At 40.5% G+C, this 15,359-nt stretch overlaps 1 protein-coding gene across 2 annotated transcripts in view; it reads left to right on the top strand.

The window, feature by feature from the left end:
* Positions 1-15,359, top strand: part of smyd3 (SET and MYND domain containing 3) — a 73,864-nt gene that overhangs the window by 46,401 nt on the left and 12,104 nt on the right. For both annotated transcript variants that reach the window (XM_031846243.1, XM_031846244.1), the window contains exons 6-8: positions 8,117-8,184; positions 13,252-13,354; positions 13,937-14,047. In XM_031846243.1, the coding sequence (XP_031702103.1) occupies positions 8,117-8,184; positions 13,252-13,354; positions 13,937-14,047 (282 nt within the window). The remainder of the gene's footprint in view (positions 1-8,116; positions 8,185-13,251; positions 13,355-13,936; positions 14,048-15,359) is intronic.

The raw sequence follows: 15,359 nt of genomic DNA, 5'->3' as shown, positions 1-15,359 counted from the left end.
CTCTCTCTCTCTCTCTCTCTCTCTCTCTCTCTCTCTCTCTCTCTCTCTCTCTCTCTCTCTCACCCACACTATGTGTTGGTATGAATAGACACAAACACTGCATACGTACGTGTGTGTGTGTGTGCGTGAGAAAGGTTTGGAGGTGTATTTGAGTGTTTGACCACACCAGTAAACCACACTACTGTTCTGAATGTATTGTCTGTCATCCTCATAGATTCATGTAAAACCAAAGAAATGAAAAACATGTCAGCATGGAGCATTGTACCAACAGTCTTCTGCGGACACAGATTTTGATATCCGTGTTCTCGTCACTGATTGGTTGCCCATCATGGTGAAGTCTTGGTGTAATCCCTGACAGATTTCTGTCTAAAACCTCTTGGCTTCGGGGCAGCACATTTCAAAGCGGTTGCTTGTAGCTGTAGCCTTCCACTCAATATTCTGCTCGAGGTTTTCCCAGGATGCACCTCTCTAATTCAGCCCGCCTGCTCTCGTTCACGCTCAGCAACTTCACGAACAAGTTTACTAACGAATTTAAACACATTTATGCTCCACTCTCCTCCCTCCTTCCCTCCCTCTCCTGTATCAAGCCTTTCCTCACTCATTGTTTTGTCTTTTGCCATGTCTTCCCATCTCATCCCTTCCTTACCTCTCCCACCTTTTCCTTCCCTTTCCCGCTCCTGATCATGTCTATCTCTCAGACTCTCTCTCTTAACCCCTCCTGAGACAGTTTGGCTGTTTTACACTTGTTTGAACAGAGACGGACTCTTGGGGTGTGTGGTGAGCAATGAAAAAGAAGGGAGGGAGTAAATGCAAAATAAAAAAACAGAAGGGTATCTTGTGTTGTTCCTTTTATCAAATGGACCATAAGAAACACTTCAGTATCGCAGGGAGTCCCTTCCCTCTGCTCTTTTCTGCTCCTTATTTCAGTTCTTAGATTGGCATTCATGGGTTTTGGAATGTCATTTTCATGTGACATTTGCTTCATTTTCCGGTGATTTAATTTGAAGAGCAATAACTTCATACATGTATATCCAAGTCTCGAGGTGGGAAGGTTGGACAAGGTTGAAATGAGCCTGAAAGCAGGAATATGAAAAGAGTGTGTCCATGCAGAAGAAACAAAAAAATTTAGTTTTGTTAACTTTTAAATTATTTTTTGCAGAATTTTGTGTCTTTATTAGTGAGTTAACAGTTGAGAGGCGACAGCAAATGAGGGGAGAGAGAGAGATGAGCAATGAAATGCAACAAAGGTACCCGCCCCACAGTGACAGCAACAAAGCCTGGCAGGGAAATATTGAAGCTGCCAATTCTGCAACAACAGAAATGCACAAATGGGATGACATTAAAAATAAATACATTGACCTAATCTTGAATGGGTGCATGTAGCTGGTGGCTACAGAGGTGCAGCGGCGCTCTGGGATGATGATAAGGTAAACTGCACTGTCAGCGGTCCAGTCAGAAGTGCAGTTGGACACTGATTTAGTTTGAGTATGTCCTTCAGATGGTACTGTGGCTCAAGCGCAGACCTTTCGGCTATGAAATAATGTTGTGGGTTTTTACTGTCGCTGTTCCCTGCAGCGTCACACATCCAACAGCCTTTCAGCAAACGCATGGTGCACTCTGTGGCAGCAGGTGCACACAGGACAGGTAGCTGACTGCTCCTGAGGGGGTCATCTCATTAGGACATAACCTCTGTCACCTACAGGCGAACCAGTTTGCAGCACTGAAGTGAGGCAGCCTTTTATTTAGGCTCCACTCAGTTAATGGAGAAGGGAACAGCACCAGCTCCCTGTTTACCACATGTGTGGTAGTTTAAAGTCACGTTACAGATACATTTCATCTTTATGAAGTGTTAGTGTGTGCATCTTAATTACAGAGTGTGTTTAAGACGGTGCTGACTCATGTATAATACATCTCTTTGTAGACCTCTTTATTGCACTTGCCCTTATACATACTCTTATACGCATAGATTTTGAGGAAACATGGTGGTGAAAATGAAGGAAAAATAGAGAGATCTTTGTACAAATCAGTTAAAATACCTTTCTTTTTGCATTTGGCAAAACAAAATTGCCTATCTGGAAATATGGAGCAACACTGGCCAGAAAACATGACTCCAAATAAAATGCTAGTTGATGAATGTATGTCCAATATTTGCTTTTAGCTAAAATGTGATCATGTGCACATTTTGTAAATATGGCCCAATTAATAGTAATATAAACAAAAATGGTAGAGAGAGATATTAGTAATAGTGATTAAAGCTAGAAAGAAAAGTGTGTGTGTCTGTACGTTTAGCCTTGTTTTCTTTCCTTATATTTCCTCAGTAATTCTGTCTGTTTGTCTGCTTGTCTATAGAGAGATGAAAGAACCTTGGTTCGGTCATAAATACTTTATCAAAGCATTAATAGTGCACAAACATGCCACAGATAGATGCAGCCTTTGATTGGGTCTGATGGCCTTTGTAGTGTTTTCCAGATTGGCAGTAATTGAACCAATTCCAGCAACATTAAAGACATAAACCATCTAGTCACAAGTCTTTTGAACTGACATGACAGGACAAAGCAAACCAATTCCTCCGATATGAGATGACAGGACCTCCAGCTCCCCACCGTCCCAAACCCCCATCCCTCCACTTAGAGACGTGCCACCCGTATATGTTTCCAAGATGTCACTGAAATCATTTTGATCTGCCCCTCCCTCGCTGAAAACTTAGAAGGTTAGTTTACCCGTCTCAGGGGTGAATTCACGAAAGGATTGCGAAGCTTTTATGGTGGCTAAACCTGCACAAACAAGACAAAAAGAAACCATGTAATTCTCATAGCACCCACAAAGGGTGAAATGTACCTTGACTGCACTGCCAAGCGTCTCTGTAGTCCTATGTGCACATATTTAAAATAGGTTATATGTGTACATTTGGTGCAAAATTGGATCTTTTCTATGCAAATGAACCTCATTGCAAAAACAGTCCATCCACAAAGATCAGCGCTTATAGCCACACGCAGTTACAGTGAAATGGTTACTGTTAGGGCTGGTGGTGCTGTAACTGAAGCGCATGATACTGACCCATTGGGATATTAAATCCCAAATCTTGTTACCAGGCGTGTAACTATTTGTGGCAGTCATATCTGAAAAGCTCGAATCATGCGCGCTGTTCACGCATAGTTACAAAAAATCAGAGGTGCATGATTAAGCACCGTGACCACTTTGGCACTTTGGCGAATGTGCCGCTTCCCCGGGAAGTGAACTTAAAAAAGAAATATCCCCATTAGTGCAATGAGATCACAGAAGATAAAGTGTGGGGAGGAGATCAACATAATATATGAACTTTGACATCATCAGTGAGCAAAAACAACAAGTTTACACTTAATTACGATTCGTCCACGACATCCTGTTTTTGACGTTTTGCCGGTAACACTCGTTGACTTCTTGCTTCTTCACTGTACATTTTGTTTGTCCGCCCTCTGCCGTTTATGAGAATAATGCAACAAACAGGACATTGAGCATAAGCGCCTTTGTGCGTGTTTGTAGCATCAAGGTTAAACGAAACACCAAGTCGCAACGAAAAACCAATTACTACGGTCACTAGAGCGCTTTGTTGGTTGAATGAAAACATGTCGTTTTTGCCGCTGTAGTTCTTCTTGGAAGGACAGTCTCATCTGTTTAAATACGGGGTGGGGGGGATATGTCCGACTGAGTTTGAATACTGTAAGTTTTGAGATTTGCTTTTGGGGGTTTGATGTTGAAGTTATGACATTTACAGATTCATTACAGAGTACACGTTATCCATTTAACTAAAAACTACAAGTTAAATATTTACCTTTTTGGTAGAACTGAAGTATTGAATTCAGTGTAGTACTTGTGTATGTCTGTATCTTTGTAATAATATCTATTTGTTTTTTACAATAGTGTTTTCAGAACTGACAGTATGACGTACAAAATATATCATGAGTATAAAAAAGTGACATTTTTTTGTTTTTTATTCCCCCCCCAGAAGATGACATTTTGTGTGTTTTTGATCTTTTTATTTTCCACATCACGGGTTCTTCACACCCTTCACTCGTCCGCCTGTCTTTGCCTCTGTTCCTCTATCTCGCATTCATCATTTCTACACATTTCATCCAAATCTAATCAGCAGAAATATTGTGTGTGACAGGCAGAAAAATAAATGAGCAAACAAATGAATGGCTGTGGGGACTGACATTTTCTGCACCGTCTTGAAGAAAAGCCTTCGGGACAAAATGCACACTTTGATATCTTTTGTACAGATGCAGTAATTGTTTAATTCTCCACAGTGGGAATGGCAGGAGCTGAATCATATCAGGCCTGCAATCCCCATTAAGAGCCTGCTGTTAAGAATATCTGCTTTATTAGCTGGAGCTCATTCACTGAAGATGGATAGAAAGTAGCCCTCCAGACACTGTAACTCTCTGGCTTTCTCTCAAACTGGTCCCTCCTTACGGGCACTTCACCACCTCATCTGAACCCACACTCGCTGCTGTGGAGGGCTCTCTTTATTAATGGGGAGGTTATAAATAAACAGGTCAACTGTGGGAGACTCTCAACATCTCTCATCAAAGTAGAGAACAGCCGTCCCCATGGTTACTGATGACATGGTTATATTACTATTGCTATTACTGTTGTAATACGCTTCTCAAATGCATATAACACCTCGAAACCAGTGAGCTTATTCTATAGGAATATAGGCAATCACTTTTTCACACAGGGCCATGTAGGTTTGGATTTTTTTCCCCCCTTAATAATAAAAACCTTCATTTAAAAACTGCATTTTGTGTTTACTTGTGTTATCTTTGTCTAATATTTAAATTTGTTGGATGATCTGAAACATTTAAGTGTGACAAACATGCTAAAAAATAAGAAATCAGGAAGGGGGCAAACACTTTTTCACACAACTGTAGCTCATTTGCATAGGGTTAGGGTCACCTCTGGCTCATCCCCTGGTCTCCCTAACATTGTTGAAGTGGTGGTGGCACAAGACCACGAGTTATTTTATACATCAGGCACATTTCTGTGAAACGGAAAAAAATATCAAAGGTCAACAATTATACTTCTGAATGATTGATCAAGTGTTCTCACGCCTACCTGGGACTGGTTTGTAGCACAGTAATGCTTGATTTATAATTCTGCAGCACACCAGGCATACCTGTATATACTAGTACTGCGAAGGATTGCACGTGGCATGTATTCATTTTCTGTTGATTGATTGATCGACTCATCAGTTTATTTCTACTGCCACCGTAAAAATACAATGTGGGGACACCAGCTGCAATAGATCACATTTTAAGTCTGATGAAGTGATCCGTCCTGCGTCTGTAGAATTTTTTTAATTTAGTTTTACTTTCGTGCAGACAGGAAGAGGCAGAGAATGAAAACAGGAAGAGAGGTTAGGAGTCAGTGAGGGAGGAGAGGAAGCTGCATGAGACAAATAGAAACACAGGAATGAGATTCAGATGTGGATGTTCTGCACAGATGATTCTTATCCAGAGAGAGAGGGAGAGAGAGGGTGTGTGTGAGAGAGAGAGGGTGAGAGAGGGGTGTGTGTGAGAGAGAGAGAGAGAGAGAGAGAGAGAGAGTGTGTGTGTATGTGTCTGCGTGTGTGTAGGTGTGTGTCTGTGCGTGTGTGTGCGTGACAGAGAGAGATCTATGCCCAGCTGAGTGCCCTACCACTGTTTGTTTACATTTCCTCTACACTTCATCACCCCCTCCCTCTTCTCAAAACCATCCTTTCTGTTCTCTCTGCACGGCCGTCCCTTCATCCCCACTGTCACTAACCAATGCTGCCTTTTCCTAATGAGGTGAAAACTGTGGGGGACTCCTTGACAGGAGAAAGGTGTATGACGTAAGCAAAATGAATTAATAAATGACAAAAAATAAACATACCACTTTTAGTGGACTTACATCGACGGTGAGGAGTTGCCCCGAGCGGTTACATTGCAGCCTGTTTAGCGACTGCCGTCTGCGTTCTCCCCAAATACTGGACCAACTTCAAAAATTGTTGTCCCCATGAGCTAAGACACATAAACGTGGGGAAACTAGGGTCCTGGTTGAAGAATACAGAAGTTACAGTGCTTTTATACCTTAATGTATAGTAATTCATATATAACATATTGCCATATTGTATGATGTGTCTTTCTCTCCCACTTTAATACATGCTTTATGGTACAGATGATGGATGATTGTGAGAACAACTGAATAAGGAAGTGTGTGGGATATGAAGAAACAATGATTTGTGTGTGTTTCAGTGATTTTCTATGTAATCATGTTTTCTCCGGTCGTCTTTATAATTAATAGGTTGAGTAAAAAGCCTCATTTCCCATGAGACCCGACTCTTATGTTGTTTAATAAAACTGCATATTTAAATCTATCTTGCTGAGTTCTGATCCTGGTGTGAAGCAGGAGAACATCTGTCTTTGGCTCACTTTAAATCTCACGCTCCCTCTCTGCGTACCTCTGTCTGCCTCTTTATCTTTACTCTGAATACTAATCTTACTGAAATCATTCATCTACTTTCTTCGACCCCATGCAGACATGCACACCACGACCACCAGCACACTCAAACACACTTGTTTACCAGCACTAGCTCAGTAATTGACACATCAAAGACCTTTTTTCGATTATTTTTTTGTTCTATAATCTTTCACTTATTTTATGTTTTAGTGTTTATTGCTTTTCCCTTTCATCATCACTCTCTGTCTCTAACTTTGAAACAACTTCTTCCAGCATTTTGTTATTCAAACCTTCTCTGCGCCAACTCTGTTAGTTAAAAGAAACAAACCATCTCTCCCTCATTTGAAATCTCTCCTTCGTCTCCTGAAAGCTGGGACTCTTTCATTCATTTGTTCCTGAAATGTGTCCTTTAAATCCTGCAGACCACCCAGGTGCATTGTGGGAGGTTCATACACATACGTGTTAAATCATGATCAGTATTTAGATTCATGATAAAGTTAGATTGAGTCTAAGTTTGAGTTGTGTCTTGTAGTTTTAGGAGGAAAGATCCTCGACTCACTGTTGATTTGATTTGTGTTTTGTGGTTAGGTTTGTGTTTAAAACAATGTGTAAGGATTTAGATAAATATATGTCAATACTTGATTTGTCCCAAATTAAAATGTTCATCATAGTATTTGAACTTAATTAGATAACCTTACAATGTGACATTGAGGAGTCTCGCTGTACTTTTTGTTCGATTGGGCACGTTGTGATCATTTTGGCTCCATTTGTACCATTTGGTCAGTTTCTACTAATGAAAAGGAAGTTTATTTTCCAATATATCATCATCATCATCATCACTCTACACCTAAAAACAAGTGTAAGCGTGAAGACGTGATGCCTGTATATAAGATGTAATCACATTCAACTACATTCATTCACTCATACATACATAATACGTACAGTACATACATAGTGTTGCAGTCTGTAGAAGGCCTCTTAAAAGTCTTTAAATTACGCTAACAGTATACTGCATGTACAGTATAATAGTTTATCTAAACAGTCACTAGCTTTACAGTCTACAGTGCTCCATCAGTTGTTTAAATCTGATATACTGCTCTGTTCTTTCCTCCTGTCTCTCAAACATTGATCAAGTTGATGGGGTAAATTACTTTCATATCAGCTCTGTTCCACAGGAATTGCTAGTTGTTCTTTTATCTGTCTCTTCAGTGTAGTTTTCAAGGAATACCGTCTTTAAACATTTACTCTCGAATGTTTTCACTTTCTCATTTCCACAGGCCCTGAAGGAAACAAAAATATTCCACTTGTTCTCTATTTAAAACCACCTGACGCTATACAATGTTCTGTTGACTTGGTTGATGAAAAATATTACAGATATGTATTTTATTTTAAAAATCTTTTATTATCCTTTCAAAGAAATAATTCCCCTGGCTCTAACATAACCAGGTGGTAATTTAACACATTCAAATCCTTTGCATCTCAAAGCAAAACCCTTGTATGTCATGTTTCAGTTGCAGTGCCAGTGGGGTTTTGCAGGTGCCAAAGACATGAAAAAAATGTTCAGAGCATATGATGAAAGGTGTTGTTGGTTCCCTGAGGCAATTTAACAAATCATCCCTCTCGTCTCCACTTTTTGTATCCTCTTCCTCTCCTTTAGGTGACATGTAATTGTTTCACCATCAGTGACGGAGAGCTGCAGGAGATTGGAGTTGGGCTGTATCCTAGGTAACACACACACGCACACACACACACACGGCAATGTGTGAAGCATATACCTCTAAAAAGCATCATTAATCTCAATCTAGCTCATAATCATTGTTAGATAGTTCCTCTATCTCTCTCTCTTGTACACTATAAATGCCACAACATTTAAATGTAGCTCTTGAGTTACCTGCCAGCTCACCGCGCCCCAACCCCACCCGTCCTTTAACCGCTCACTTCCAAAGCCCTCACCACCCCCATCGCTATCTTCATGACAGTTCTTTGAAGTACGAGGAAGAAGGGAGGAAGGGAAGATTGTTTTTGTTGTGAGGCCGAAAACTTGAAAATGAATGGTGACAGAAGCTGTTCGATGAAGGGGGGGGGGGGGGGGGGGTTGTGATTGTTGTCTGGCATGTGGGATTGAAACACACAGACACAGAGCTAGGCGGTATGCCCTGTAATCACTGTATTGAGTCCTGGGTGAATATGGTTGGATTTGGCCTGTCGTTGCACATGTTGTTAGAGTCCCACACACACACACACACTCCAGGTATCTCAGCCGGTTTATCTGGCTGGTGTTGAAATGTCAGATGGTCACAGTGGCTTTACCAAAGCTCAGCCAAAGAGCGTGTGCCAGTGTGTGTCTGCGATTTGTTCTGTAACTCATCCATAAATGATGGGGCCCGTTCGCAGGATGGTCCCCTGCCTATTCATATTTTGGGTTGCCTAGCAACAACTGGGTTTGCTGAGGAGAGGGGGATTGCTCTGCTGAGGCTACACCTCTGTTCACCTTTGTTAATCTCTCTCTACTGTATGTCACTGTTTTTTCCTCATTTGGTGACTTTTTCATCCCTCTCCTCTGAGCTCATCTTTCTCTCTGTCTCCCTCTCTGCTAATCAGCCTATTGAAAATATGTCAAATCCCATCCGCTGAGGTCTTTATCAGGAGCAAATTGATTCACAGTAGGATTGATAACAGCTGCACTTCATATCAACTCAGAGTAGCTCAAACTCATGTGTAGCCACAGCCGAATCCTCAGATATGCACTGAGATGACAACAGGAAGAAGAGACGAGTTGACAATATCTTACTCTAAAGCCAGTAATCTCTGTCTGTGTCTCTGTCTCTGAGTGTTCCCTGTATTATCTTGAGAACTGCTCATCCAGTCTACTTCACACTTGGTAGGTGTTTTTCTAGGAACCAAGGGAGTCCCATGTAGAATTTGGTGCAATTATGACATGTAAACACGTTCAATATTAATACCGCGAGAAGGCACGACTTGGGTGGCACTAATAACGTTACCACCAGCAAAATACCTCCGTCAATTAAAATCCATGCTCTACTTTAGAACCATGATGGTTATTTTAAAGCAAGCGATTAATACACCTATTTGGAAATGACATTACCTCCGATTAGTGTATTTTACTGATGGTTGTCTTGTGACCGCGAGTAACCGCCACGTGGGTGTGTTTTTCGGGGGCAGCTTTGGGAGCCCCAGTTAAACGTCATCCAGCTTTACTTTTCACACTCCTAACATGTTGAATGTTGATATTGGCAGTTGAAGAAGAACTAAGCTTACTTGAAACTTTACTTTAGAAGTAAAACTATTGACTATTAATAATAAAACCATTAATACAGCAGAGTAAAAGTCCTGCATTCAAATGTTTACTTCCATTGAAGAGTGAACGAGAAGCATCATCAGCGCTATGTGACGTTACTTAAATGTACTTAAGGTCGGTTCAAGCTTGAGCGTTCAATTCCAGTATGATCCTGGATAGTTTAATGAATAATAATGCATCATATTTGAAATTGTTATATATTGTGAGTCAAATCTGAATCTGTAAAATGTTGTCTTCCTCTGATGTAGAAGTACAAAGTAAGTACAGTTGCAGTGTTTTGGGGACCTTTTGTAAGTTATTTCGGGGTACAATGACTTAGATTAGTAACATATTTTAATGCTTTTCATATCTAGCCATAATAATAAATGTAGAGGTGTTTGGTGTTTTATTTGGGTGCCCCAGGCAGTTGCCTACCTTGTCTAAAGTCTGGTGTATACAGAATATCAGTTGTTGATTGCAAACAGTCGGGCCTCAACTTGTTATTTAAGTCCTGACATTTCTGTAAGTATCATGTGAAGGCTTTGCACTACATCCATTTCTTATTTTTAGTGCCATTTAATGTAGTAAAGTACTGAACCACGTCTTCTCAACAAGGACTGAAAAATGAATATGCAGGAAACAGTAACAAAGAGAAGTGTCACGGAGCATGGTGGTGGACTCAAACGCAGACCAGAAGTTGAGTGAAATGGAATTTAACAAACACTTAACTTAGAACGTGAACACTACAAGAACACACACGGAATCCAGGGACGAGACAAGAGACGAGGGGGCAAACCCAGCAGGACAAGACAGGGCAGGCAGATGTGGGAAACCGGGAGCAGGACACGACAAACAGGCGGGTAACACAAACAATGATCTGGCAGTGGGTGACTGGGAGGCAGGGGTTTAAATAGTGGCTAGCACAGGTGAGGAGAGTTGTGCTGATGAGGGAGTGTTTGATTAGTGATCAGGGGCAGGTGAAGGGAGTTAGACTGGTGCTGAGGGAGTGGCTGATAGGTAGAGTGAGGAGCTACAGAAAGAAACACACAAAGACACAGAACACACAGAACACAGAAGGCAAAGCCTGATCGTGACAAGAAGAGAGTATTTAACCCTTTCTTTTATTAAATATAATCAATGATTGTTCCTCTACTGTCTCCACTGTAGTTGTCTCTCTATCCTGCTGCACTCAGCAACAGCTTCTGTTAGTGGGAGCAGATATTGTTAATGTGAGATGTGGTTTAGTTAATTAATCGAATTAGTATACTAATGAGCTGCTCTCCATCAGATAAAAGCATCGTTTGGAGGGCTTGATTTCTAGTTGATATTCAACCCACAACTTCTCTACTGTAGAACAAAGCCAGGGGTCTACTGTTCTACAAAGGCTCAACACACACACACACACTCACTCTCTTTATCTCTTGCATCCATTGTTTTCTTCTATGAATATGATAAACAGGAACAGCAGTAATGGAGGGTCTCATAAAAACAGACAAACGTCTTCAGTATTTATTCCCGGCCATGTGCGCAGTGACAGTTAATGTCTTTTTATGGGTCAGGGAGGTTTTGAAGTACTTAATTTAAAAAAAGAATCATCAACATTCATAACAATTACAGTCTCAGCATGGGAAAGCTGCACATTCTTTACAATCAAGTCAAATCACCACTATTCAATAGAGTTACATTCTTTTATTTTTAAGCCTTATTCATCTTTTAAATTCATGAAGTGAAGAGCACATATAAGACATTTTTATGACAATTACTCACCCATTTACTAGGTACACCTCGCTAAAGCTAATGCAGTCTAATACAACAGTTTACATAAATATTACTTTTATGGAGCTTATGATACTCAGGGGTGTTGATTCAGTTCATGTTGGAGGCTGTGGTTTGTGGTGCTGTTGAACTAAGAAGTGTTTCTAATATTTAGTCTACCTAATACATGGGAACTACATGTGTTTTTACTGTAAGTCAAAGGCATCATTCATTGAATATCACATGAGTAATGTGTTACTTGTTAGGTCAACAAAATCTGATTTGGATGAATCCAACCTCTCTCCCATTAAATCTCCTTGTGTTGCAGTACATCCTGCCGCCACAATGTTAATATGTCATTATTATTTGGGAAACACATCATACTTACACCATTCTTCCAAAAGCCTTTTAACATTTCAATAAACTAATGTTGACATTTAGTGGGGGAAGAAGTACTCCAACCTCTACTTAAGTACTTAAGTAGCAGTACTACAGTGTGAAATATTTTTGTTATTCTTGTAAAATCTTGTATTCAAAATATTAAGTAAAAGTAGAAAAGTAAGTATTAGCATCATTAAAGTGATGCATTAATGTATTCATCACTTTAATGTTGCAGCTGGTAATGGTGGAACTAATGTTCATTACTTTATATACTGTTGGGTAGTTTCATCTATAATAATACATCAGAATTCATGATTAAGACTTTTCAATGTCAATAAGATGCATGAAAAAGTATCAAAACACAGATTGTTTATAAAACAAATAGTCCCAGTCGAGGATCCCCTCGGACCCCTCTAACAAAACCACGGAGCCCCCCCCATATAACAAATCCCAGTTTAACCACTGCGTACACATGTTTTCTAATATTGTCTAAAATGCTGTTTCATTCGGATTATAATAAAAATCCAGGAAGATATTACTGGTAATATTAAGTGCAAGGGAAAAGCTCTTCATGCCTTAAATCAAAGTATAAATAAAACCAACAATATGTGGCATCAGTATTATGATGCCGACACTGTCAGTTAGTGTGCGTGTGGGTGAGTAGGAGGATTGGCTGTATCTATTTTGAAAATTAGGAAATGAGTCTTTGTTGTGACAGAAGTGGAGTACCCGTCGTTTCCTGATTTATTTGTGGATATGTGTCTGAGGCCGATAGAGCGGCAGAAAGAAATGGAGAGTGACATTTGTTATGACAGAAGCAGAGTCCTCATTTTGTCACACTGTGCAGGGAATTATCTGTGTCTGTGTGTGTGTCCACGTGTTTGTAACTTTCTGTCTGAGGTTCATTTGTGCAACTCAGTCTTTACTTGTATGCGCAGGATTCCCATTATGAGAAGCTGCCAGATGATATTTAACCCCCTAACAGCACCTTGGATACAGGGATGAAAGACATATGGTATCCTGCAGCTGCCACACTAAACTGACTGGCTGATACTGTAGATGGATGGATGGTGATCTTGAGGGAGATGTGTCACTCAGCATGTGTGTTTTCTCTCATGAATATGTTGGAACAAATTACCGTTTCAGTCCACATCGGTCTCAATGAGTTGAGAAACCTCTAAACAGTTGGACATGTGGCAGTTGGTGGCTCAGCAGGATGGGGCTGTAGGTTGCTTCTCAACCTTTATCATCTTCTCTTTTCATTTGCCAGGAAGGGTTTGAAAGTTAAGAATTGAATCACAGATATAATTCTCTCTCTCTTTTGTCTCTCCCTCGTCATCTTGTTTGCTCTCTCCCAGTTTATCTCTGCTGAACCACGACTGTCGGCCAAACTGTGTGATGGTGTTTGTGGGAACAAAACTGCAGCTCAGAGCTGTTCGGGATATCAACCCCAAAGAGGAGGTACTGCATTAAAAAAAAAACACTCACACTTCACCTTCAAAACATTAACAACATGGAATATGACTCTGATTTTATCGACTGTGATGTTGCCTCTGCTTTTATGTTCATGTTCTTCGTGAGCAATGTTTATTGAATGTTTTTATTTGCTGCTGTTATTGAAGGAGGAGACGATGCCTAAGGCTGTTTTAAATGATACATAATCTGAACCATATTTTACATTGACATAAAATCACTCTATTGTTATTGGGTGAATTTTTTATTGTAGAAGTAATAACACATATTGATGGAAGAACAATACACCTAATGTTATTAGAGTATTCCTAAAAATTGTAGCCAAGTGAAATATCACTGGGACTTGGCAGTGTCTCCCCTCATTGTCCATACGTCACCATCCCTCCTGACTATGTAATGAGATGCGTCCATGCCATCTGGAAGATATACACGCACACTTTACTCCAGTACCTCTTTCCACCAAAAGCAAACGACACAATTTAGATTTAAAATGATTTATCCTCCTGCACTTAACTGCATTCAGCTATAGTACAGCAAAAAGGCAAACTAAACTGTTCTCTCTGTTTTCAGCTGACTATAAGTTACATTGAGACGTTGTCGTTGACTGAAGATCGACAGAGACAGCTGGAGGACCAATATCATTTTACATGCAGCTGCCAGCATTGTGACTCTCAAGACAAAGTAACATGAACACAAATTACATCGTCGCATTCACTGCTGATTTTTCTGGGTTTCAAATATTTCCATAATTGTCATTCATTTCTCAACACAAACTAAGCCAATCTCTACATTTACTGTAAAAACGGTTCTTGCTTGAAATGTTCAAACACACAGGCACTCTCTCTCTCTCTCTCTCTCTCTCTCTCTATCGCTCTCTCTCATATATAAATACACACACACACACACAGTGTTGTTTTCATGACTTTTGGGGACATTACATTCATTAATTTTCTGGAGACTTACCCAAACCGTAACTTTAACTTCAACCTGCCCTAACCTTACATAACCTTAAACCAAGTCTTCACCCTAAAATGTAAGGATTTATGTTATGGGGACGTGCCTTTTGTCCCCAAAAAGAAGGCGAGTCCCCACACTGTGTAATCACATTTATGGTCCCTCAAGATGGGTAAAGCACGCCCACACACACATACTCCGCCATGCCGCTGTTGGCTGTGTCCGTGCATAACATGTTTTAGTGTACCCTTCCCTGTCCTCTCCTCCTTTTCTCTCCTTCTCTCTCTTATCTCCTCTTCCTCTCTGTCACTGTTACGCTTCACCTCTTCACATCTCTCTCTCTCTCTCTCTGTGTCTCTGTCTTTCACCCTCTGTCTCTTTCTCTTTCACTGTCTCTCTCCCTCTCGCTGACCACCTACTGAAAAATGAGAAATATTATCTTGTCTTTCAGCTGCAGTTTTCTTTTCCATCCATCTTAATTCACTCGATCTCTCTTTTCCAGTATCTCACTGTCCCGCTCCATACGTTTTCATTTCTCTCTCTCTCTCTCTCTCTCTCTCCTTCTCTTTTTTTCTGCCGTCACTTCTGCCTCTATAGCTTTGTTTTCCATATATGACACTTTGCTCGTACTCTACCACAACACAGCAGCACTCAGAAGTGTGTGTGTGTGTTTGAGATAAGGTAAGAGAGAGCACTCAGTTGATTCTCCGGGACAATTGCATTCATTTTATTCAATCCACCTTTGTTCTGTAAGCAACACGCACACACACTTTCTGTCGTTCCCCCACTTTCTTTTTAATCTTCAGATGGTGATGGCAGGCTGCTGGCAAATGACTGTTGACATCAAACACAGGAAATTGTGTGTTGTTTTTCTCCCCCTGTGCATATGTGTGGGTTGTGCATGTGTTAAGATGTACATAAAACAAGGTTTTCTTTAACAAGAAATATCATATTGATCTGGTGCAGTTTGTTTTTTGTGCATCACTGCACTCTGTGTGTGTGTGTGTGTGTGTGTGTGTGTGTGTGTGTGTGTGTGTGT

This window comes from Anarrhichthys ocellatus, unplaced genomic scaffold (assembly GCF_004355925.1).
Source record: "Anarrhichthys ocellatus isolate YVR2014 unplaced genomic scaffold, GSC_Weel_1.0 scaffold6, whole genome shotgun sequence".
NCBI classification, from domain to species: domain Eukaryota; kingdom Metazoa; phylum Chordata; class Actinopteri; order Perciformes; family Anarhichadidae; genus Anarrhichthys; species Anarrhichthys ocellatus.
This window is presented reverse-complemented; position numbering and strand designations above follow the sequence as displayed.